This window comes from Heliconius melpomene, chromosome 3, assembly GCF_056956725.1.
Source record: "Heliconius melpomene rosina isolate 202511_hmr_F chromosome 3, ASM5695672v1, whole genome shotgun sequence".
NCBI lineage: Eukaryota > Metazoa > Arthropoda > Insecta > Lepidoptera > Nymphalidae > Heliconius > Heliconius melpomene.
This window is the reverse complement of record NC_140391.1, coordinates 2,093,917-2,117,576: the sequence shown is the minus strand read 5'-3', so window position 1 is coordinate 2,117,576 and position 23,660 is coordinate 2,093,917. Positions and strand designations below refer to the sequence as shown.

The 23,660-nt window shown below is 36.0% G+C and overlaps 1 protein-coding gene across 13 annotated transcripts in view; it reads left to right on the top strand.

Annotated features, from left to right (window-relative positions):
• The window catches only part of mask (multiple ankyrin repeats single KH domain), a 41,244-nt gene that overhangs the window by 2,760 nt on the left and 14,824 nt on the right, over positions 1–23,660 (top strand). For 6 of the 13 annotated variants that reach the window (XM_085207611.1, XM_085207609.1, XM_085207610.1 and 3 more), the window contains exons 3-23: positions 4,116–4,175; positions 8,696–8,861; positions 10,480–10,750; positions 11,739–11,960; positions 12,183–12,440; positions 12,907–13,060; positions 13,486–13,696; positions 14,043–14,256; positions 14,632–14,857; positions 15,223–15,525; positions 16,009–16,199; positions 17,234–17,344; positions 17,682–17,766; positions 18,154–18,213; positions 18,978–19,048; positions 19,537–19,704; positions 20,217–20,336; positions 20,788–20,970; positions 21,326–21,453; positions 22,003–22,237; positions 23,270–23,521. In XM_085207611.1, coding sequence (XP_085063737.1) covers positions 4,116–4,175; positions 8,696–8,861; positions 10,480–10,750; positions 11,739–11,960; positions 12,183–12,440; positions 12,907–13,060; positions 13,486–13,696; positions 14,043–14,256; positions 14,632–14,857; positions 15,223–15,525; positions 16,009–16,199; positions 17,234–17,344; positions 17,682–17,766; positions 18,154–18,213; positions 18,978–19,048; positions 19,537–19,704; positions 20,217–20,336; positions 20,788–20,970; positions 21,326–21,453; positions 22,003–22,237; positions 23,270–23,521 — 3,689 coding nt within the window. The remainder of the gene's footprint in view (positions 1–4,115; positions 4,176–8,695; positions 8,862–10,479; positions 10,751–11,738; positions 11,961–12,182; positions 12,441–12,906; positions 13,061–13,485; positions 13,697–14,042; positions 14,257–14,631; positions 14,858–15,222; positions 15,526–16,008; positions 16,200–17,233; positions 17,345–17,681; positions 17,767–18,153; positions 18,214–18,977; positions 19,049–19,536; positions 19,705–20,216; positions 20,337–20,787; positions 20,971–21,325; positions 21,454–22,002; positions 22,238–23,269; positions 23,522–23,660) is intronic. The other 7 variants (XM_085207620.1, XM_085207613.1, XM_085207608.1 and 4 more) reach the window with 6 other exon arrangements.

Below are 23,660 nucleotides of genomic sequence, written 5' to 3'. Positions count from 1 at the left end.
GTTAGGTATAACAACAAAGGTCAATGAACTGTGTAAAAAATATGTACAGTATATTGATATAGTCTTACTAACCAGGTGCTTCAATGAATCCGAACATAGATTAAACCACTGCAAAATATTTTTTAGAATTATGTTGAGAAAAAGGTTTTTAAAAAGTCTACAAATTGCACTTATCTTAATTAAGAATTTTTTAATTGTGAGGTCACATACAGTTATAAAATCCTTGTAGATCAATACCAAAATATTCATCATGCAGTCCAGCAATTATTGCAACACTCCAATACCATGGCTCCCTCTTGGTGTTTTATAGCGCTAGATTAGTGAGTTTTTATTATATATACAATTAGTAAACAAGCACTTATATTAGTTTATATTACTTCAGATATTGGAAATTTGTGTACTTTATGTACACCAATTAAAGGAATAATTAGGGAATATATTTAATAATTTAAATGTGTAAAAATGGCCCATAGAATAATAGTAAACATATTACACAAAAATTATTTTTGAAAAATAATCAAACAGTGTTGACTAAATCCAAGCTATCATGGAAATATCAGTGTCTCTATGAAATATATAAATATTTGAAATAAGTTAAAACAATAATTATCTTAAAATGTATGTGCATTTTGTACTAATTGCTTACCACTATTTACAAGCATATTATGGTTAATATGAAAATTACTTATAAAGTTAGTGTTTGAGCCGTAGTGGCACAGAGGCACAGGGTAGTGGCTGTATGGCGACGGTTGCTGGTTCGATCACCACTCGGGGGGAATAAACCATTATTTATTAATATTTTCATTTCTTTGCTTTAGCACCAAGGCAAAAGTCCGGCATTGGGTTCCTCAACTCGACACGCAATGCTTCGAAAGTGGGAAGCTGAACCTTAACACTAGGTTCCCTCTGCCTACCCTGCTATCGCAGCATTAGCTGTTTTTTTCATCGTTAGATAAATATACTAAATTTAATATTTTATATTTTTAAAGTATGTAAACACGATTGAGGTACAGTTATGTGAATATATAATTTATCTTTTACGTTTAATGGTTAGAATGTGACATGTTCATTGCAACGTCACTTCTAAGTACACATTATAGAAGAGGGCATACGGCTCCTACTTTAGACGTGGTCCAAGTTAAAAGATTTTAAAATTCTTTATAATGTATGTTAGTATTACATCATAAAAAAAAAGACTTTATTTTTTTATATTACTGTAATTTTCCATGTAATTTTTCAAGAGTAACATAAATTTCATTAAATATTAAGATTGATAGCTTTCAATATACCTACAGATAAAAAAAAGATAAAAATTTACTTCAAAATTTTGTTCAATAGACGATAGTAAATTAAGTTTTGACATACTTTTAGTTTAATATCTTTTATTCATTACCGTAGAGGGACATTCCTACAGACAACCTAGTGGTAAGACCGTTCCCCACGGGTTATTTTTTTTCCCTAGCCTGTACTGTTCCATTGTTGGGCAAAGCCTCTCTCTCCATTTCTTCCACTCTGGTGTAGTCTGGTCTGGTCTGGTATATTTAATTGTTACATCAAATCGCCCGGTCTTCTAACCTGCACCGCCCCACTCCCCACGAGTTGATGAGTGCTGGACGCATACGGTTTTTACACGAAACGCGCCACGACGCGCCGTGACGTGCCCGTCAGCCAGATGTTGTGCCGCAAACTGCCTATAGAGTAAACTCGCGATTTTTTTTTGTAAATAGACTGCCGCCATTGAAATTGATATTTTTTAATATATGCATATATTAAAATTTTACTTTTATTATATTAATATAGAAAATATGATTTTTATAGGAAGTTAGGGTTTTATTGAATGTAAGTTTTACTAAACCGACAAATACGTTATAATTGTTTTATTAACAGTCTTTAATATAAATAACAATACCACAAATTAAATATATTTTTCTTATTTTAAATGATATTCCAACATTTTTTTTAATTTTAGGAATGTTATTTTAGACTTAGGAAGAGAAATACTTGTTTAGAAAACCCTTTAAAATAATTGGAAACCGCTGCTCTTCTTTCTAAATTAGTAGAAAATAACATATTACTTTTGTATTAACTTGTGTTTTTTTATAGTGGCATAATGCAATTTGATTGATAAAATTATAAATTGAATTCGATCGTCAAGCTACGATGATTTTATACTTAGTTTAAATATAATACTTGAGAATACTACATATATTTTATTAGTTAACTGTTAGTGATAAAATATTCAGTATAAAATCAACTTCACGCTGTATCCCGCGTACAGTAGGGAAGGCGAAGGGAACCTAATGTTGATACACTCCGTTTACTACTTCCGTTACCCCCATTGTCTGCCGGATTCTAGAGGCTATCGAGTGTAGAGTGGCAGAGCTCAACACGGGGTTTTTTACCTTGCTGCTAGAGCGGTGAAATGAAAATATAAATTTAAATAAATATTTCATTTTCTCGAGTATCGATCGAACCCCTACCTGTCGCGTTTATAGACATCATATTTCTAAGTAATATTAGACAACCGACCAAAATAGGTATAACTCCAGTCGTAACTTGGCGAACTGCGATATGAGAAACATATAAGTTAATATAACTTTCTTATATACTTCAGCTTTACTGGATGTGTAGACGGTAGATTAACGATCGATTTCAGTAAATAGGCGAGCGGTACTAGTAAGTGCATAAAAAGGTCAAGGCGGTACTACGCTATCATTGTTTGAATAATTAACTTAATATAGTTATTCGTTGTTCATAATGAGGAAGAAATAAAATATTTTTAAATTCATATTTTTATTTCTTCGTTCTTGCAACAAGGTAAAAGCCCGGCGTTGAGTTCCGCTACTCCACACGCAATGCCTCCAGAATTCTGCGGAAAATGGAAAACGGAGTGTCTTAACACTATCCCCTCTGTCCACCCTACTATTAGTGGGAGACAAATTTCATAAGTATGTATATTGGAATATCTCACAAGCAACAAAAACAAAATACTTTCAAAAATAGTTTCTTACTGCATGTCAACAACTTAAAATAAACTTCATCCCTGCCATTTAACTAACCCCTAGACATTATAGTATAAGTGATATTATTAACTCGATATATAGAAAATCGATCAAGGTATTTATGTGCGTAGTGTCGATTTATTATGAAATTTTTAAACAACTCAAACTCTCTGTAAATTATTCATTAGGGGTCATATCTACCTGTCCTTCGCCGGTGCCTATTGTAGTGGAAGTCGAGCGCGATAACGTATTTAGCTATATAATATATATTTTTAATTTTTAAATGCTAAAATATATAATAATCAAATATATTTAAAAATATAATAATCATTCCCCTGAGGGGGGGAGGGGGGACAAGCATCCAACGAGTGTGTAACCTATAACTAGTGAAAACATATAAAAGTAATAAAACATCGCGTTCAAAGTAACAAGTTATATTCTGTTTCTTGTCATGAAAATATGCAATCGATATGCAACAGCTAATTAATGAGTTTCTTCTTACATTTGAAGCGTGCCCCTTACAGTTTTACGATTCTATTGTTATTGTTGATATAACAGTTACTTAAAAATAACTTATTTGTAGTAATAAATCTTTAAATCACTCTGTTCTCCTCTTTCTGTCTTAAGGTGTATCAAACACTGCGTGTTAAAGGAACTCGACACCGATTTGGTCAACAACAGTATGCATAATTGCTGATTAAGCAAAACTTGATTTTTCGTAGCTATATTACTAATTTTTTCAAATACAATTATGTCAACTATAATAAAATAAATAAAAAAACGCCTCCAGAATTCGGCGGAAAATAGCGAACGGAGTGTCTTTACACTGCGGAATAGAGTGATTTCGATAAATTAAATAAGTAACACATTTTTATCTTTTATCTCAATTCTTTACATACATTTTGCCCTTACAACTTTGTAGGTTAACTTATCCCAGTTGAATACTCAACTAACTCCAAGCATGGGGTAATTTGACCAGTTTTTCTATGATATTATGCAAGAAATGACCTGTACTCTATAACATAATGAATAACGTTCTTTTTGCCACATTTTTCCATAGCTTAATAGTAAATCTATTAACTAAATCTATTTTTAAACTAATCTACTCGACAGGAACAAAAGTAGAAGCCTTTAAGCTGAAAATTGGTCAAGCAACCCCGGTCCCCCCTCTGGGTAGGTACATATATTATTTTTATATTTCATATTCAAGAATAAATTAATTTTTAACAAAAAGAAAAACCGACTTCCGACAACGAACTAAAAAGTAAATAATAATTTTACAAAGATTTTATAATTTTGAAGTCGGTGTCAAGCTAATGCTACAACACCTTTACTACAATATCTAATTACTAAGCCTGTTTGTTTTACTTGGCACCGACTTCAAAATTATAAAATCTTTGTAAAATTATTATTTACTTTTTAATTCGTGGTTAGAAGTCGATTTATCTTTTTGTTAAAAATTAATTTATTTTAAGATTTTAAGTGATGGGTACATCTTAAAATGATGCTTCTTAAACGAGTGGTGATGGTGGCGGTAGTGGTTGTCAACGAGTGGTTGTGATTGTCCTATGTAAAACTTCACTTAATTAGGTATTATTTTAGTGCATACTAACATTTTGGTATATACATAAAAAATATTTGAGAGAATTGGGAACCTCTCACTTTTTTAAAGTCGGTTGAAACTAAGAACATCCCCTTTTTTGAGGTTGGTTGAAGTGAAATGCAACTATGAGGAATCTCACTTCTAACATCAATTTAAACAATGTTTTTCCTTGTAACTGTTAATTAATATTAACTTAAATTAATAGAACAGTATAATTAATTTTTAAACAAACTTTCTCAATTTTGACCGAATCCCATAATGGGAACATAACCAAATTTTCACCAAACTATCCCTGAAGTGTATCCTTTCAAATAAAAAAAGAATAATCGAAATCAGTTAACGCGACATTGAGTTATTCGTTCGATTTGTCACGCACATACGTAATGCAAATTTAAGACTTATGTGATTTTCTCATAGACACCATTGTCAGACATGGAGAAAAAAAATGTGATCACACGGGAAGCACTACCTTACAAATATTTTTTTTTATCAAAACCGGTTCACCCAGTCGAATTGATAACCTCCTTTTCTTACAGAAGACGGTTAAAAACATGCGGCGTTGAGCCAGGGTGAGGGTACGACGTGTCTTAACACTAAGTTCCCAGGTTCCCAATGATATGTGAAGATATGTGAAGTTAAAAAAACACGAATAAAGATTTGAAGCGATTGTAAACACAGTTGTAACTTGTAAGATATATTTGTTATTTAGGACCATATGCGTGCGTGGACTTGATAAATTGAAAACACGCGTTGAATACTAGGCCATTCTTTTATTTTTAGGTAATCTCCTATTGATTGTCGTTTGACGCGATACTCATTTAATAGTTTTGAACTTTGAAACTAAAGCAGTCTGGTACTGTGGTTTCTTTAAATAAACGTTATAAAACATTATTGGATTGTAAATATAATATACTAGGCATTCAAATGACTATAACTTTTTTAATGAACCGATTTTGATGAAACAAACTTTAGATGTTAAGCTGGGTTAAAACAAAGAAATTGGTGATAGTTTTACGTAAATCGGTTCAGTACTTTCAGAGATTAGCGTGATCATACATACAGACAGACAAGAAATAAAAAAAAAATATGTAGAGACTAGAGAGAGTATGACCATATAAACTTACTGTTTATATAGGTCGTATAGAAAAGTATGTATATTGGAAAATTTATTCATTTACATCATAGAGAAATTGTTGTATATTTTTATTGATTGTTATGGTATTTGTTTTCCTTCAAACTGTATCCCAGGCATGGGGAACCTTGAAACCTAGTAGATTCTTCTGTTGGCCAATTTCCGCCGAATTCTAGAGGCATAGGGTGATGCGGCGGAACTCAACGCCTCGCTTTGCCGCGTTACCAAAGAAAATTAAATATTTCATTTCTGTGTGTGGGAACTATAAGCGTGACATGTGGGTTCGAATAACTTGTGGGCCTGCGCCACGACTGTTCAATATATAAATTAATCTATATCTTCTTCTTCTTCTTCTATATAATAAAAGGACTTGTCCTCACTGACTGAGGTAAGACGCACGCACAGCCGTAACCGCTGTGCTTAGAAACGTGAAATTTGGACAGATGTTTACTTTCGTAATCTGGACATCCACTAAGAAGGGATTTTAAAAAATTTTAACCCTAAAGGGGTGAAATAGGGGTTGAAAGTTTGTATGGAAAAAAAATTAAATCGGCACCGATTCTTATAAAATTTGAAATTTAGACTCTTAGAAATATTTCATTGAACACATGTTTCATGGTTTATTAGAATTCACCCCTAAATAAGCAAGCAAAGCTGCGCGCGTCCGCTAGTATTTATATACTAAACTATGCACTAATTATATGTTTTCTATAAATGTAGTTTTTGGCTGTGATGATTGATAATTACATAATTTTTAGAGGACATTTCCGTAATTATCGACTACCGCACTTAGAATCAATCTTTGTTTAGTAAATATATGCGTACGTGTGATTGACCGATAATACAACGCGAAGCTTGTCGAGTCTCTTTAGGGCAAACTACAGTTTAGACAACAAATTATAGAATGATCTTAATATTTTATATTTTTTAGCTTCTCGCTGTATCACGCACATAGCAGGATAGGCAGAGGGAACCTAGTGTTAAGAAACTTCGTTCCCGTCAAAGCTCTACCGTTTCCCACTTTCCGCTGAATTTTGATTCTTTCTGTTAAGTGGTGGTACTCTCCCACTCATTAATAATGAAATAAATATTATAAAATAGATTTACTTAATAAAGTAATAAATAAGAAACCTTGAAATAATTACACTACATTTCAATTATATACAAAGATTTAACGTACTTACCAGTTACATAGTATGGTTAAAACTCGATGGAATAAAAGTTTATGAATAGAGATTAACTCTTAAGAGTTAAATAGTTACCTAACAATAATGAATGGAATACAATAAATAAATTATTTACCTACTAATATTTTAATTTTTTCGCTCCGGCACCAAGGCAAGAAGCCCGGCGTTGACTTCTGCCACTCAACACCTAATGCCTTCATAATTCAGCGGAAAATGGGGAACGGAGTGTTTTAACACTGTCTTAACCTCTGCGTGCCCTGCTGTGTGCGGAATACAGTGTGAAGCTGAAAAAATAGTTACGATAATAAGAATAAATAATTCACTAATAAATCAATAATTATCGTTAAATAACGCGGTGTAAGCTTGGATTTGGAGCTTTAAATTGCGTTCCCATTGCATATCTCTGATTGGTTTATTAATATAAATGGTCTTGTATACTATGCACATTCAAAATGGCCTCGAAGGTCGTCTCTACAATCTGCAAGCTTACACGTTGATTATTTTTTCAAATGTCAAACTTACATCACTTGTAATTGGTGGCGCCGTTAACGCAGAGTTAAGTACTGGTTTGGAAGACAATTATTTTTTGTTGTGCTATATTGTGTCCCACACATAACAGGGTTGGCAGAGGGAACTTAGGAACCTAGTTTTAATTAAGACATTTCCGTACCCCACTTTCCGCTAAATTTAGAAGGTATTGCGTTTTGATTGATGGAACTCAACGCTGCGCTTTGTCTTCTTATCAAAGCGATATTTCATTTCTTCGAGTGGGAATCGAACCCACAACCAGTCGCGTTTAAATTTGAACGCTTGTGTTCTGTCGAAAATTTCGACAACAACTTGAACGTACTCATCCGATACATGTATTTTTTCTTGACCTCATTAAAGAGAGATGAATGAAATAACTACACAATACTTGACACATCAAATTATTATGTATTTCTAAAGCACCTAAGGTTTTAATTAACAGCGCCGTCACATGTTCACATATTAAATATTTAATCGGGTTTTTTTTTGCGCGAAATGCCCAACCAAAAGTCACTCGGTTTAAAAATAACATGAATCATCTTCACGCTGTATCACGCACACACCCCGGTAGACAGAGAGATGGAGAGAGATAAAATGAAAATATACATTTAAAATTAGTATATAATTTCCTCGAAAGGGGGTCGAACTCACAACTAGTTGCGTTTACAGTGACACACCACGACTGGTCTCTTAATCTAAAATAAAAACGAACGTCTCAAGGCAACATGCAAAGGACTAGCGTCGTCAGTTGAAAGCCAGCCCGTAGAAACGTTGAGCAATTAAGATCTTTGTTACTTTAATTTATTGATGTCAACTATCTGACGAGCGTTCTCGAGCTACGACTTTGTGTTCTGGCTATTGTATTTTAGTAGGTACTTGAATTGGGAGGATTGTGGGTTCTAACCTGGTATGATGGCAATGTACGAAGTTTGGGTGTATCATTCAACACGGAATTTGTTTTAATATAAGGGAGAAATTGATCTATTTTCAGATATATATTTTTACTAGACTTAAACGCCGCTTCGCTGGCTTGAACTTATTAGTTATTTTTATATTATAGCTAAAGGATAAGTTTTTTGTAATAATACCTTTCTTTTAAGAATGTATCTACAAAGTTTCATGATAATCGATTGGGTAGTTTTGGCGCGACAGCGTAACAAACATACATTCACTTTTATTATATTAGCAGCATGATTAAGAATATACTGCATTTAAATAATGCATTACTATTGTCTCTTCTCAGGTATCAGCAAATTATCCAGCGAAGGCAAACACCTAGCAGATCCCGAGGTGCTGAAGCGGCTGACGTCGTCCGTGTCTTGCGCCCTGGACGAAGCCGCCGCCGCCCTCACCAGGATGCGCAGCGACCAGCCCCCCGCGCACCCCCGTCAGCACCACCAGGACAAACCGTGAGTTATTGACTAATAGGAACATAATGATATATAGGGAAATATATCGACTTTTATATAGAAAACTCTTTAGTCCGAAATCGAGTGACTGTTAGATAAAGCACTGACAAAATTACTTAGCAGGGTTAGGGAAAAAAAAGAACTTCAAATTAACATAGTAACGGTAAAAAATTGATTTTACTAGTGACTGTCATAGAATCTACGCAAGCAAAGTTGAGGACACCTACTCTCAACAAAGTAAACTAAAATTACATAATTTTCATAATAAGAAAGGTGAGGTCTAAAGACTAGGAAGAACCGGCGCAAGCAACTCATCGAGACTTTTCATGATTAAAAATGTCACTGTTAATTAAACCGAATTATCATTAATGATGTAACAATTATTCTTGTTCTAATAATATTCCCCGTCTTGTTAACTATTACATAAAATTCACTCGAATTCTCGAAAACTTTCTCCGACGTGAGAGGTTGCTGCTGGCACAAAAGTGTATCTTCAATTTTGGTCTATGAACTGGTTTAAGAAACGTTTTGGAACTCTTTCGATGATAATAAACAATAGCCAAAGTGAATTGACATTTCTATCGTTGGATGTATTGATTTACTTATGTTGACCGCAATGGAGAGAGTTAATTCGCAATTTAAAACTGTATCTACAGTATATGTAACATTTATGTAAAAGTTTTAACTTTACAATACCAGAAACGTTATAAAGCTATTATATTTTAAATTAAGTAACATATTTTAAACTGTGTTTTTGAAATTGGGTGTGAAAGAGATTAGGTTTAGTTAAAGTTATATAATATAACAACGTTTAAAATATTATAGTTAAATATAACTGTGTAACATTTTAGAGGAGTGAATTTTAAGTTGAGAATAAATGACTTCCTTTGTATGCACAGTGCGTTTGTAACGACTTTGATTGGGGAACTTGCTGTGTACTTATTTTATCTGTCCGCATTTGAGCACAGTAGTCCTGGGTCACGACGATAACACTGGGAAACTTGTTAATATTCGTAAAAACAAAATAAAAGGTACATTTATTTTAAGCAATGGCATCATGTCTATTGTTTAAACATATTCTTAGTCATTTTTTAAAAAAAATTTTGAAAGATTTTGTACAAAATGTAGAACTGGTTGTGTTTACACAATTATGATGAATAATTTGTTGTTACAAAACGTTGATTTTGATACATTTATTCATAAAAAATTAAATTAAATAAAGATTTACTAGTCCATTATTTTATTGTTTGGTGCATAAATTTAAATATTATAAAATTTTGTTCCTTTTTCTATCTAATATAGAATGTAGTATGTCATCATAATCGAAAAATCTCAAACAAACAACCGATAAACATCAACACGATCTTAACTCATACTTCCTTATTTGGGTACCGATTTGAAAAGTTTAAAAATGTATGATGACACTCCGAGATTGAGTCACAGCGCGGCCACCTCTCGCGTCGGCCTCGGTCGAGCCAGCTCTCGGGCCGACGCGGTCGAGGCGCCGCCGGCAATGATTGTCCAAGCTTTGATCTTATCTGATAACGTTATGATAATTATGATAAGACGTATAGTTGGGTTACGCGTGTTGGGTACAGTGGTTTGTGTCGTGTGGCAGTACGCAATGCGGGTCAACGGCGACGGGCACGACGGGCGCGGGCGCGGGGGCGACGGGCGCAGGCGCGGCAGAGGGCGCGCCGTCCCTGGCCGAGGCGTGCTCTGATGGGGACGTGGGCACGGTGCGCAAGCTGCTCACGGAGGGCCGCAGCGTGCACGAGACCACGGAGGAGGGCGAGTCCCTGCTGTCCCTGGCCTGCTCCGCCGGTTACTACGAGCTCGCGCAGGTGCTGCTAGCCATGCACGCGAGTGTTGAGGATCGGGGGATTAAGGTGATATGATTGGATTATTTATTTAGTTTTCTGTTATTGTTAGTTGAGTTGAGTGCAACAGCGTCTGACTGTAACTGATTGAGTGTTCGATCACCACGCGAAGAAATATTTATATTATTTTCATTTTCCCCGCAACATCATGAAAATTAGGCGAAGAGTGAGGAAGAACCGTTTTAATATATAGTTCTGCTTTACCTCCGCTATGCTGGAAAAAACATGATGCTGCTTGCAGCATTAAAATAAATCAGGCAGCAGCTTTAAATTTATCAAGATTAAATATATATTTAATGTAACATACCGATGACTTGCATAATGTATTGTATTATTGAAAAAATCAATGAAAATAAAAAAATTATAATATGCGCGAACCGCAGTCATTTAATATATCGGTAGTATATATTTATGTATAAAGGCTAACAGGTCTTATAGTTATTTATGTTAACATTTTACACTATATACATATGTTAATTACATTACTCCGCATGTTTGTGGTGAATGAACTTCTGGACGCCAATGTTTGGATATTGGTATTATTATGAATGATTTGTTATTTAGTAATTTTAATATCTAATGAGATTATTTATGTTTTTTATCTTTTATTATTTATCTCTGACTTCATTTGTCATTATTGAGAAAAATTTTGAATATTTTGTGCGAAATATAAGGTCTGTGGTCACAGGTGAGGTGGTATCCGTTTGTCAGTTGACTGACCAGATTACTCTGGTACTCAATTAATCCGGTTAAATAGTTTCATTTAAAAGCATATTAATATGTTACTATGTTGTCAAATGAATCTCTATTTAGGATTCTTCATTTGCACGTTATAACACTAAATAACTTTCATTGTTGCGCATGCTATGTCTAAACATAATTTGAGCTAAGTCTCTTCTTACTCATCAAAACTGCTTTTCAAGTTAGTGTTAGCTTCATTTAGGACTAATATTATTGTATTTTTTTATATCAATTTTTTTTATAATATGTTATTCAGGGAGACTGCACCCCCTTAATGGAGGCAGCCAGCGCCGGCCACGTGGACATAGTGCGGCTCCTCATAGCCCACGGTGCCGATGTTAACGCCGTGTCCGGTACCGGTAACACGCCGTTAATGTACGCGTGCGCCGGCGGCCACGAGGAATGCGTGCGCGCCTTGCTAGAGAACGGCGCTAACGTTGAGGACCATAATGAGAATGGGCACACGCCTTTGATGGAGGTTTGTTTTTGTACTGTATGGCTATTATTTGTAATGAAAGACATTAGATTGATTTCATAGTTAGATTAGTAAAAACTGTTTATTTTGTTAACAAAAGCCGAATGATTACTTTTGAATCGTACGCGGGGAATGGAGTGTATTAACAATAAATTATCCCCCCGCTTTCAGCGGGATACAGCGTGAAGCTATAAAAACAATAATAAATGATGTCTAAAACTCTAGGCCGCTTCAGCCGGTCACGTGGGCGTGGCGAAGATCCTTCTAGAACACGGAGCCGGCATTAACACGCACTCCAACGAGTTCAAGGAGTCCGCCCTCACCCTAGCCTGCTATAAGGGGCACCTGGACATGGTCAGGTTCCTGCTGGCTGCCGGCGCTGACAGGGAACACAAGACGGATGAGATGCATACGGCGCTGATGGAGGCCAGTATGGACGGGCATGTCGAGGTTGCCAGGTTGCTGTTGGACTCTGGTGCGCAGGTTGGTTGTTTTTTGAGATATTATAATTGTTGGATATTGGTTATTGAGTGACAGAGGTTACAGGTAAAATTAACTCTTACCTATGGCTGCACCCGTATGGGCAAATGGAAATAGCGACGAAAATACTTCAAATTTTATACTTTCCATATTATTGGTCTTTTTTAAATAGCCTGTTTTGTTTTTCTTTAAATGTCGTTATGCTGCTTTGTCTAATCAGCCTTTTTTATTCTATGGCGCGTCAACATCGTTTGACTGTAAACGCGACAGTTCTGGGTTCAATTCCCACACGGTGGAATTAATTATTTTAATTTTTTCTCTCAAATGCAATGTTTCGAAAATTGGATGGTGCGTGGGGACAGAGTATCTTAATAATAGAATTTTAGCCACATTCAAGTATTACGATACTCCATGTCATAGTACACAGCTCGAAAGTTAAACAATATACATATATTCATATAATATTCAGGTGAACATGCCCACGGATAGCTTCGAATCGCCACTTACGTTAGCAGCGTGTGGTGGTCACGTGGAACTGGCCATGTTACTGCTGGAGCGCGGTGCCAATATTGAGGAGGTCAACGACGAGGGCTATACGCCACTTATGGAGGCTGCTAGAGAGGGTAGGTTTTGTTGTTATTTAAAAACTCGGAGTCATTATAGGATCAAAATCAGCATAAAATTAAGCTTTTAATTTAATAGATGCGAGTGTATAGACAAACATAGTTTTTGCCATATTTTGTTTGAAAATTGTAGGATCCGGTCCAGTCCAGTCGTATGCCCCGTGGACCTACAATTAATTAAAAAAATTGACAAGAAATTTTAAATGGTATACTTACAGTACTACTGGTGGTTGGCAACAACAAACACAAAAATTTTTTTTTTATTGGTACATCACTGAAAAGAAACAATTACATAATTATATTTAAAGTTCGTTTAGCTTTTATAAGTCCCGATAAAGTGTCCGTTAAATTAATAACCATGAAAGTAAAATCTGACTGAGTAGATTTTTTTACAATCTATTAACCATTTTTTTCGTTACTCCCAGGTCACGAAGAAATGGTAGCACTCCTACTAGGTCAGGGGGCATCAATCAACGCGCAGACTGACGAAACCCAAGAAACAGCGCTCACACTGGCCTGTTGTGGTGGTTTTTTGGAAGTGGCCGATTTCCTCATAAAGGCCGGTGCTGATGCTGAACTAGGTGCCTCTACACCTCTCATGGAGGCATCCCAGGAGGGGCATTTGGAACTTGTGCGGTTAGTTTTTACTTTAACCTGATAAACAGACTTATAGTTTGTCGTGGTGCAGCGGTAAAGCGTTTAACTCTAAACGCGATGATTATGGCTTCGATACCCACTCGGAGGAATGAAATATTTTTATTTTTTAACTCTGGTAACAAGACAATGTGGGACATTGAACGTTGCTATTCGACACGCAATGTCTCGAAAATTATAAGGACAGTGGGAATTATATTCAGGAATTATATTCTGAATAGCGTTTTCTTAGTTAAGCTTGTTATGTACAATTAAACAACATGACATGACAATCAAATTGATAAATTAATTTAATGTATATCTTATATTTATTTTTTAACTCTTGTAGGTACCTGTTACAAGCGGGAGCGGACGTCCACGCCCAAACGCAAACCGGCGATACAGCGTTAACCTATGCGTGCGAGAATGGCCACACGGATGTAGCGGACGTGCTACTGCGCGCTGGTGCCGTGCTAGAGCATGAGAGCGAAGGGGGACGTACGCCGCTCATGAAGGCGTGTCGGGCCGGCCACTTGTGCACTGTGCAGTTTCTTGTTGGCAAGGTATAATATACTTTTTTTATTTTAAAAATATTATTCCATATTAAGGATAAAACAATATTTTATAACAATGTAATAATTTGCTAAATATTACATTGTTATCAATATTTTGCCATAAGCAATATCAATTCGTCATTGAATATAAATTTATAAAAAAAATATTTCAAAAAATCCAATGGTATGACAATGATTCAGGCCATCGTTGGTTATAATCCTTGAGTGTATGTATTGTCTCAAGCAAATACTATCTCCCGCACCTGGTTCTTGATGCAAACTGTTGATAAGCACTTAAGGTGGTGGTCGAAGTTATTTGCTATTTATTAGACCGTAAATATCGGCCATGGTGTGGTTATTAATAATATATAAGTAACGCACCAGGGTGCCGACGTGAACCGCATGACGGCCAACGGCGACCACACGCCGCTGTCGTTGGCGTGCGCGGGCGGGCACGCGGACGTGGTCAAGTTCCTGCTGGCGTGCGACGCAGACCCCTTTCGCAAGCTCAAGGACAACTCCAGCACGCTCATCGAGGCGGCCAAGGGCGGTCACACCGCTGTCGTGCAGCTGCTGCTCGATTATCCCCACTCCGTCATGTTGCCTAGAGGTATATAGCGGTCCTTATGAATACAAGTATATATTTGTATGGTAGTTTAATTTTATTGAAATTTATAGGTGTAATCATTTTTAACTTCATACATCTACTACTAATATAATTAATTGACTCTGACTATAAACTCGCTCTCGCACTCGGGGGTGCAATTATATTTATCTTTTCATTTCTCTGTTCTGGTTAACAAAACTGATCCTGTTTAAAAAAGCGGAGAATAGAGTGTCTCAATAATAGGTTTTATTTGTCTAGCCTGTATTGTAGGAACCTTAAAATAATGAATAAATAAAATTAATAGCCAATTACATCTGTGGATATTTACACGTTACGATATTTTTTCATATAACGGAATGTACCACCAGGTAACACAGGCACGGAGGACAACGGAGGTCTCAGTTCAGCTCAAGCGGCGGCCCTCGGCCTGAGCCACGCGCCCGCGCCTGGCGCGCCCTCCCAGCGCGCGCTGTTGCCCGCGCACGCGCCTCTTGCGCACCCACACCCCCACCCCCACGCGCACCCGCACTCGCAGCATCCGCACGTGCATGTTCACGCGCATCCGCAGCAGCAGCAGCAGCAGTTGCAACAGCAGCAGTTACAGCAGCAGCAGCTACAGCAGCATCCCGCGCAGGAGATGCCTCCTAACTTTGCGAAAGTCTATTTGGATGGTATGTTTGAGTTTATGTATAAAATGTTAGTGAGATTTGAACTTCAACGCTTTTTGGAATCTGAGCCAGTTTTTTATTTAAAAATGTATTTTCAAAATTTGCTTAAAAATTTGTTGAATACTAATTGGTTGTCATTGCACAATAGCATATGTCTATGTGAATTTAATATATTATATTTCTTAATTAAGTTTTGTAAAGCCGGTCGGTGCCGCGACACAGCATTTTATTTGTAAACGCGACAGTTATGGAATCGACTTCCGCTACTAAGAATTAATTTAATCATTTTTATATCATACTAGACGAGTTGCGACAAGACGTTGAGTTCCGCTATTCACTATGAATCTTCTCAGAATGTACTTTGGTGAAAAGTAGTGTTGTTTCCCCTGATTATTCCGCTGTATAGTGAATAAAGCGAAAAGCTAAACAAAAATGTAAGCTTTTATGTGTAAATAAAAAAGTGTTATGGTGAATATTTTGTGTCAGGACGCAAGAAACAAGGTGGCAATGGCACGACAGCGGCGGGCGCGGGAGCGGGCGTGGCAGCGGGGGCGGGGTCGGGCGCGCCAGCGGCTGGCGTGGCGGGCAAGCAGCACAAGTGCGGCCGCAAACCACGCCCCGCCGCCCCGCATTCGGACCACCACCTGCCGCCACCGCCCGACATACTGGACGATCACGTTAGTATATCTGTATAGTTTTTTATTTATTTTAAAGAAATTCTTGTTTGTGTGAACGTAAGGGGGAGAAGGACTGACAAATATAAACGGTTCATAATAACCACTAATGAATACCTCGATATCTATGCGCTATTATACTAGAAAATATATTCGTACCAAATATGAATAGGTTGACCAGTGGACTTGCAGATATATATTTTTTTATTATAAGTAACTCTTTAGTAGTCTTTAGTAAAAAGTTATTTGAAAATTCATTGTTTATTCACCTCATGATTAAGGAATCCTTATTCTATTTATAACAAAAAAATATGTATGCAAGTGAACTTATCTACTTATACATGCCTGATTCGAAAATAGTCTGTTGCAATTATTGTTTAATACTGGTTCTATTTTTATGCTTACTACTTGACATGTTTAGTTATTTAAATTGAAATAGGCTATTCGGGATAGTCTTAATTATAAACATACAAATTGCCATAGGCACAGTATATGATTAATAATACCTTAGTTAATTCATTTACATTTAAAAATATATATACTAACAACGAGACAACGGTAATCGAACCCAAGAGCATTGAAATAACGCAATAGGCTAGTATAAATAACATACTTGTGCTTGCTTTGACTTTGACTACTGCACAGACGCACGCATGCCTTACGGGTTCTTTCTCATACGCATTTGCTCCCTTAATATGTAGACCGAGATCATTCATGAGTACTGACGCCCTTATATAAATTATATAATGACAATATCATGCTTTCAATTATAGAATTGGTAACATAATTATCATTTTTGTATGGGTGATGGTTGTTTTCTATAAACATGCTGTTATTGTTGTTGGCATAAAATAAACCTAATTCTAAACCTAAGCGTAAACATATTTTGATTTTTTTAAATTCATATATAAAACAAAATAAAAATGATTTCTATTTTAATTTATTTATTTAATGGTAGAAACCAACCATCGCTCATTTGTCTCTTGTTGGCTTTATTATAAAATACAATCATTTTGTGCTTGCTTCCCGCGGCGTAGATGTGCCACCACAACATGGTGCACAAACATAGGCTATCCCTCCCGCCCGGCTTTACATGGAAGGATGTTAACAGGAAATTAAAAAATAAAAAAGTTGAAAAAAAATCCAATGTGAGTGGCCGCATTTATACGATCATGTTTACTTGTAGTGTTGTGTCGAAATATTAATTTTAAATTTTATTTACGTTTCACGTTGATATATTGATTGTGATTACACTTCGTTTTTTTGTAAAACCGGTAGATTTTTTGTAGCGCATGCGACCCCTACATTGTATATAGTAATATGCTCTGAAAAAACCTGGACCTTTCGTTTTTATAAGCAGATAGTAGGAGTCGGAATTTATTTATTATTTTTTCAAAGTATTTTATCATTGTGTAGAATGTATTTGTGTGGAATTAAAATAAGACATGTTAATAAGTAATAAAACATTATATTTCTTTCTTTCAGAGAGCCGATGTCCTAGCGGGTCAACCTCAACATGAATCACTGCCAGAGACTGAGAGGAATATGCTTGACTTGGCTGATTCCTCCGGTGAGACATTTTTTTAGTATAATAAATTTATGACAAGTAATTTCATATTTCTTGTATATTTATGTTGTTGGCATGTCTTTAAGGACAGTTTTACAAGTTTCCACTAACCAAAGATTTCACATACAGAGGATGCTATTTATAAATTTAAAATTAAATAAGAAAGTTTGGCCCACTGGTCAGAAAACTTGGACAGTAAACAAGAGGCGTGGGTTCGAGTCTCGCTACTGTAAAATTATTGTACTGATTTTTTTCTAAAAAGACTATCTTTCTAGTCTGAAGTAACGCTTTAAAAATGTCAAAAATAAAAATGAATTACTCATTTCTAATGTAAATTAAAATGAATTATGAGTGAAAAAGAGATAGGACTAAAGTATAGATATGTCTAAGGTCCGCCCACTCTCGCCACGTCCGCGCTTCACGCGCTGGACCTGCAGTTCTGCGCGACAGGCAAGTTTCGTCAACAGTCAATGATTGATTGTTTGATATTAATTTTTTGACATAACCGCCTCTTCTCTCTTATTTATGACTTCGCAACAGTTAACTCTTAATTGTATTTTTTTAAAATAAATTTTAACTTATTAGCTTATTAAAGGTCATTCATAAATTATATTACTTAAATCTAATAATTTTTATGGCCGTTTCCCTGTTGTCTTACTTGATCATGTTTGTAAAACTCCCACACAGACCCTTAAACCATATGTGGATTCACATTTTTTACATTGAAATTATAAGAAATTAAAACAGCACCGTTTTCAAAATTATTTGTAACTTATATTGGAAATGTGATGTCATAAAACTTAGTTCTTTGTCACAGTTTGTCGACCCACTTAATGTATGCCGTAATATGGTTAAAAATTCACGAATATAAACGAATATTATACATACTTAAGCAAAAAGTTAATATCAAACTTCATGTCCACAAATTGTCCTGATTGTGAAAAAATCATAACACCGATTAATATTTAATATGCTCGGCTTTTAATTACCTCGGAAAATAATTTGTTAACTATAAATAATTACTAATATAAATATATCTATATTATCATTTGTTCAGTGTCTACATATAATTGCTAACACCATTTGTATCATATTTTTATAAGTTAAAAAGCTTTTAATATGTTTTTAAACATTCAGACATAAAATAAATATCTTTTTATGTTATAATATTTAATAAGAAAAAGTTTTTAATTATTATAAATAACATTATATAGGAGTAACGACTATCCACCCACCAGCCACTCCACCATACCCGCCGCCACAACATCTATTCCCCGTTAATCAGGTAATTATATCTTATATATGTCTAATTTTATTTAAAAAAATGTTTTATGCATTATGTGTAACAGAACCATTAAAGAATTATTGAAGGATATTTGTTTTAGGTTAAATATTAAGATTGAAAATTTCTATGAAATATGATCGTTTTGTAGCTTTGTAATGTACAAACAGTATGTAGTGGAAATATTGTATATAATAAAAATTTGGAATAGAAATGCATTCATTGAAATAAAAATGCATTTTCTTTAAAAATTATTAGAAGAGAATAATATAAACTATTAATTTTAGTAACTGATAATGATTTTATATCTAGGAATTGGAGTCTAAAATCGATTATATAATGGCATGGTTTGCTTTCCTTGAACTACCGTCTCCTTTCACTAAACAAGAATCTGTGTGGTTGGAGATAAAAGCGGCAAATGTTAGTTGTTTTTTGTATTAGCAAAGTCAAATGAATATGTGTAACAGTTTTAAAAATATAATCTTTACTAGCGACATCTGCAGGAGTTACAACAGCAACAATGGTCGCAAATGGCTCAGCAGCAACAGCAACAACAGCAAAAGAAACAACTGCAGCAGCATCAACAACTTCAGCAGCAACAGCAGCAGCAACAGTATGTGCAAGATATGCAGCAAAGACCCGAAGCTTACTTGCCTCAAGTAAGAATAACTTGCTCATATAATTTAATTTAATTTTAAATAATTTTGTTCATTAAAGTTATTTTTTGTTGGGCATGATTACTTATTCTTGCATAATATAAATGTTATGTTTTTCAACCATAGGGTTCTAGACTATATTAAAATGTTAAAGCATTTTATAACAAATAATATTTTTTGCTAAAGATATAATTCTATAGTTTTAAATAAGCCTTAATTGAGATGTATTGTTGTGCAAATTGTAGTTCTTTTTTAAAAATCTTATACAGATATATTCGAAGAGCTAATGGTTGTTTCGAAGAAAATTAACTAGTTACAATACGGTCAAGGTGTCGTCAGTCGTGCCGACTCCGCAATAATTTTTGGTTTTCTGATTTTTTCTTGCGCAACCATCGACAGTGAACGAACTAAGTGCGGCCACGATTCGTTATCTGTATTATTTATATATGTAAAGTTTATACAATTTCTTAATAAAGTTATATATTTTATAAGTATAATTTCTTATAATAAAACAGACGGAGGAAGGCGGGTCGGTGGAGGCGCGCGAGCTGGGGGCGGTGCTGGCGTACCTACAGCGGGAGGTGCCGTCGCTGGTCGCGCTGCCGCCGAATGAACTGCGCTCCCTCGTTCTCCAGGTAGTAGGTTCAATTAATTTCTTTGTGGAGATTTTTTTTTTATAGTACCTAGATTAAAATGATATATTTCTTTCTTTAAATTGGATATATAATGTTATAAATATTGTTAACCTGTGGTAGCGTTTCAACGTTTAATAGTTTAAAAGTACGCTAAAGTCGCTTATTATCTCTGTATACTTTGATATTTCAGTTTTAAACTACCTTACAAATGTTGTATTGTATATGCCATTTTTATAATAAATAGAATGATGTGAGATTAAGAATATAATATACTAGCGATTCAAATACGGCTCCGCTTTTTTTTCGTTCCGTTAATTATTATATATACCATACTCTAAACTTTTTTCAACTCAATTCGTTCAGTAGTTTTTGTGTGTAAGTGGAAAAAACAACTTTCCCTATATAATATGAGTAGTTGTATGATAAAACTTTCTTCCGTTACTACGAGCAGGTGATGCAGCAGAAGTCGCACGAGATCCTGTCGGGCAAGTGCGAGGAGGGCTCGGGCGGCGACTCAGTATCGGGCGACGATGACGCGGACGGCGACGACGGCGACGAGCGCCACGCGCGCCTTCTGCTCGCCGCCGCCGAGGAGGCGCTCTCCGCCGACTGGCCGCGCGACCACGACCTGCCGGTGAGTGAGGACTCTGTTATTCAGGTGCAGTAGTAGGGAGAGCTGTTAGCAATTTGAGCCAAAGTATTCAGATACTCCAACACGGAACTACAGACCTGGCTGGTGAATAGCGGGGCTACTGCAAAATATAAAAATTGCATATTGCCTCAAATACAAATTAGGGAAAAAAAGTTATAGTGAGAAAAAGAGGTATGTGACAAATTTTCAGCTTGCCTCAAATATCTACTCAAAAATTGTTACCAGCTCTCAGGCTATTATTTTTAATTGTGTACTTGTGTAGTGACCTTCATATTATGCAAAAAAATAAAAACAATCTTGACTTTTATTTAACATATATTTTTTTCTATCACCACAGGGTGGCAACGGCTGTCAGTACCGGGCGCGGCCGCCATCGCCCGCGGGCGAAATGGCGCAACCGGCACCCCTGGACCCGCAGACACATTTCGCCTTACCACCGCCTACACTACCATATGATGATTATAGGTAAGCTTACTTAATGATATTTAACTTTAGAATTATATAACAAAATCATGGAAATTAATTATTTTTATTGCTCGCTCTGGAAAAATGGAGTATTTTGACGCTAGGTGACTGTACCTATACAGTTTATAAAATATGTATAAATTTAGGTGTAACTTAACTTGCTGCTTGCTTTATCCCTAACGCTTCGTCTACTGTCATAAATCTCTACATACATGCCCTCCGGGGGCTCTCATGCTTTTTACATCACCTTTCTCCAGTATTTAATACTGTGTTTTCCAAGGTCAACTGAGGTCTCCCCCTTCCTCTCTCACCGTTCACTTATGCATCATAAATCCATTCCAATCATTCCATTATAAATGGTCTAAGCCTGATTGCAAATAATAATGAAGAACATGCTCGGCTGGTTTGGGCGCATCGAGAAATGAGTCATGAAAGAATGGCAAAAAAGATTTATGATGGAAAAGTGAGCGATAATTTAGGTGTAATTAATGAGTATTAATTTGTTTCAAGTTTTTTTGTATTTAAATTGAAAAATCATTTACTCGACAGATCATCAACGTTCGGTCCAGCAGCGGGTGGTGTGGGCGTGAATGTGGGCGTGGGTGTAGGCGGTGTAGGCACCATGGGCGGAGTGGGTACGATGGGTCCAGTGGGCACGGTGGGGCCCGTGGGCACCGCCGGCACGCCCCCGCTAGTACCGCCTCAGTCGCTCACCCCACCTCAAGTGCCACATTCGAAGCGAGACCAACACCACCATGCCAATAATGCTGCGCTTAAGAAAAAGGTTTTTATTTTATTTAGTTAATTTTATTAAGGGTTTATATGTTAAGTTTTTATTTTATTTAATTAATTTTATTAAGGGTTTATATGTTAAGTATCAAAAACATTTATTTTAAAAACTAAAATAATATATTGTCAATTAAAATGTGAACATTATCAACATATTATAATGTTGTTATTTATATAATTAAAGATTTTAAGTACAATAAAGAGCCCATGTAATAGATAATGAGAAACAAAATTTGAATAAAAAGGCATAATAAACTTTCGTCCAATATTGTTACTTATAATGCAGTTTACTTTAGTTTGTTATAGCAAGTTCAAGTGAGGCTTAGCGCGCACTGGTGACTTTTGTCACGGTGACAATAAATTTTTTGTCACTGACATGTCACCATACTTTTAGCGACTGCGCGCACTTGCGATGACAGTGACGAAATTTTTTACATTTGATAAAATGGATCTCGAAGAGATGGTTGTCTGTGCACTTATATTAAGAAATAGAAAAAAAAGCAAATGTAGAAAATATTGGCTTTCAACTTTTCATTTATCATAGAGCAATGGCCTCAACTCAATTTCATCAATCAGTATTGTAATTGTCTATTTTATCTTCATGAAAACACGTTTTGCCTTGGTGATGAACTTGACGCCATTCTTGAAATAAAAATTCGGTGCTGCAATGCAACATGCTGTTGTTTCATGTTTATGCGGAAGACCACTAGTATGGAAACCGCAAGGGGAAGGTGACATTTTGTTGCTAATGCGCGCACGGGCATACAAATGTATGGACGCGGTGACAGTTGCGTCACCGGCGTGTTGCCGTCCTCCGCGGACAAAAAGTCACCCAATTGTCACGTATCCAAATGCGCGCACCTTCATTTAGTGTAATGTACACGGTGACAGTCGCGCAACAGTCACGGTGACAAAAATCACTAGTGCGCGCTATACCTGAATATATAATTAGCAGTACTAATTACATTATAAATAAAAAAATATTAATAATGTATATGTAGTATAATATATGTAATGTGTACTACAGGGTCGCTTCGGTGCGTCGCGGGCGAGGGCGGACGCGTATGCACACGCGCATGGCGCGGCGCCGCACGGGGCGGGTGGGGGCGTGGGCGCGCCGCCACAGCCTGCGCCCGCCGCCTACTCCGCCATGGACGTGGACGGCGAGACTGACTCCAACCACGACACGGCGCTCACGCTGGCCTGCACCGGTGGGCACGAGGACCTGGTCGAGCTGCTGCTGTCTCGTGGTGCTGACATCGAGCATCGGGACAAGAAGGTCTTCTTCACTTGTTGACATTCCTTAATATACATTTTTTAAAAAAATATTTATTTTTTGTATTAGTTTTTTGCAATAAACAATACATTCCTAAATAGAACAGTTTAAAAATTATAAAAGAAAATAATGAAGAGTATTT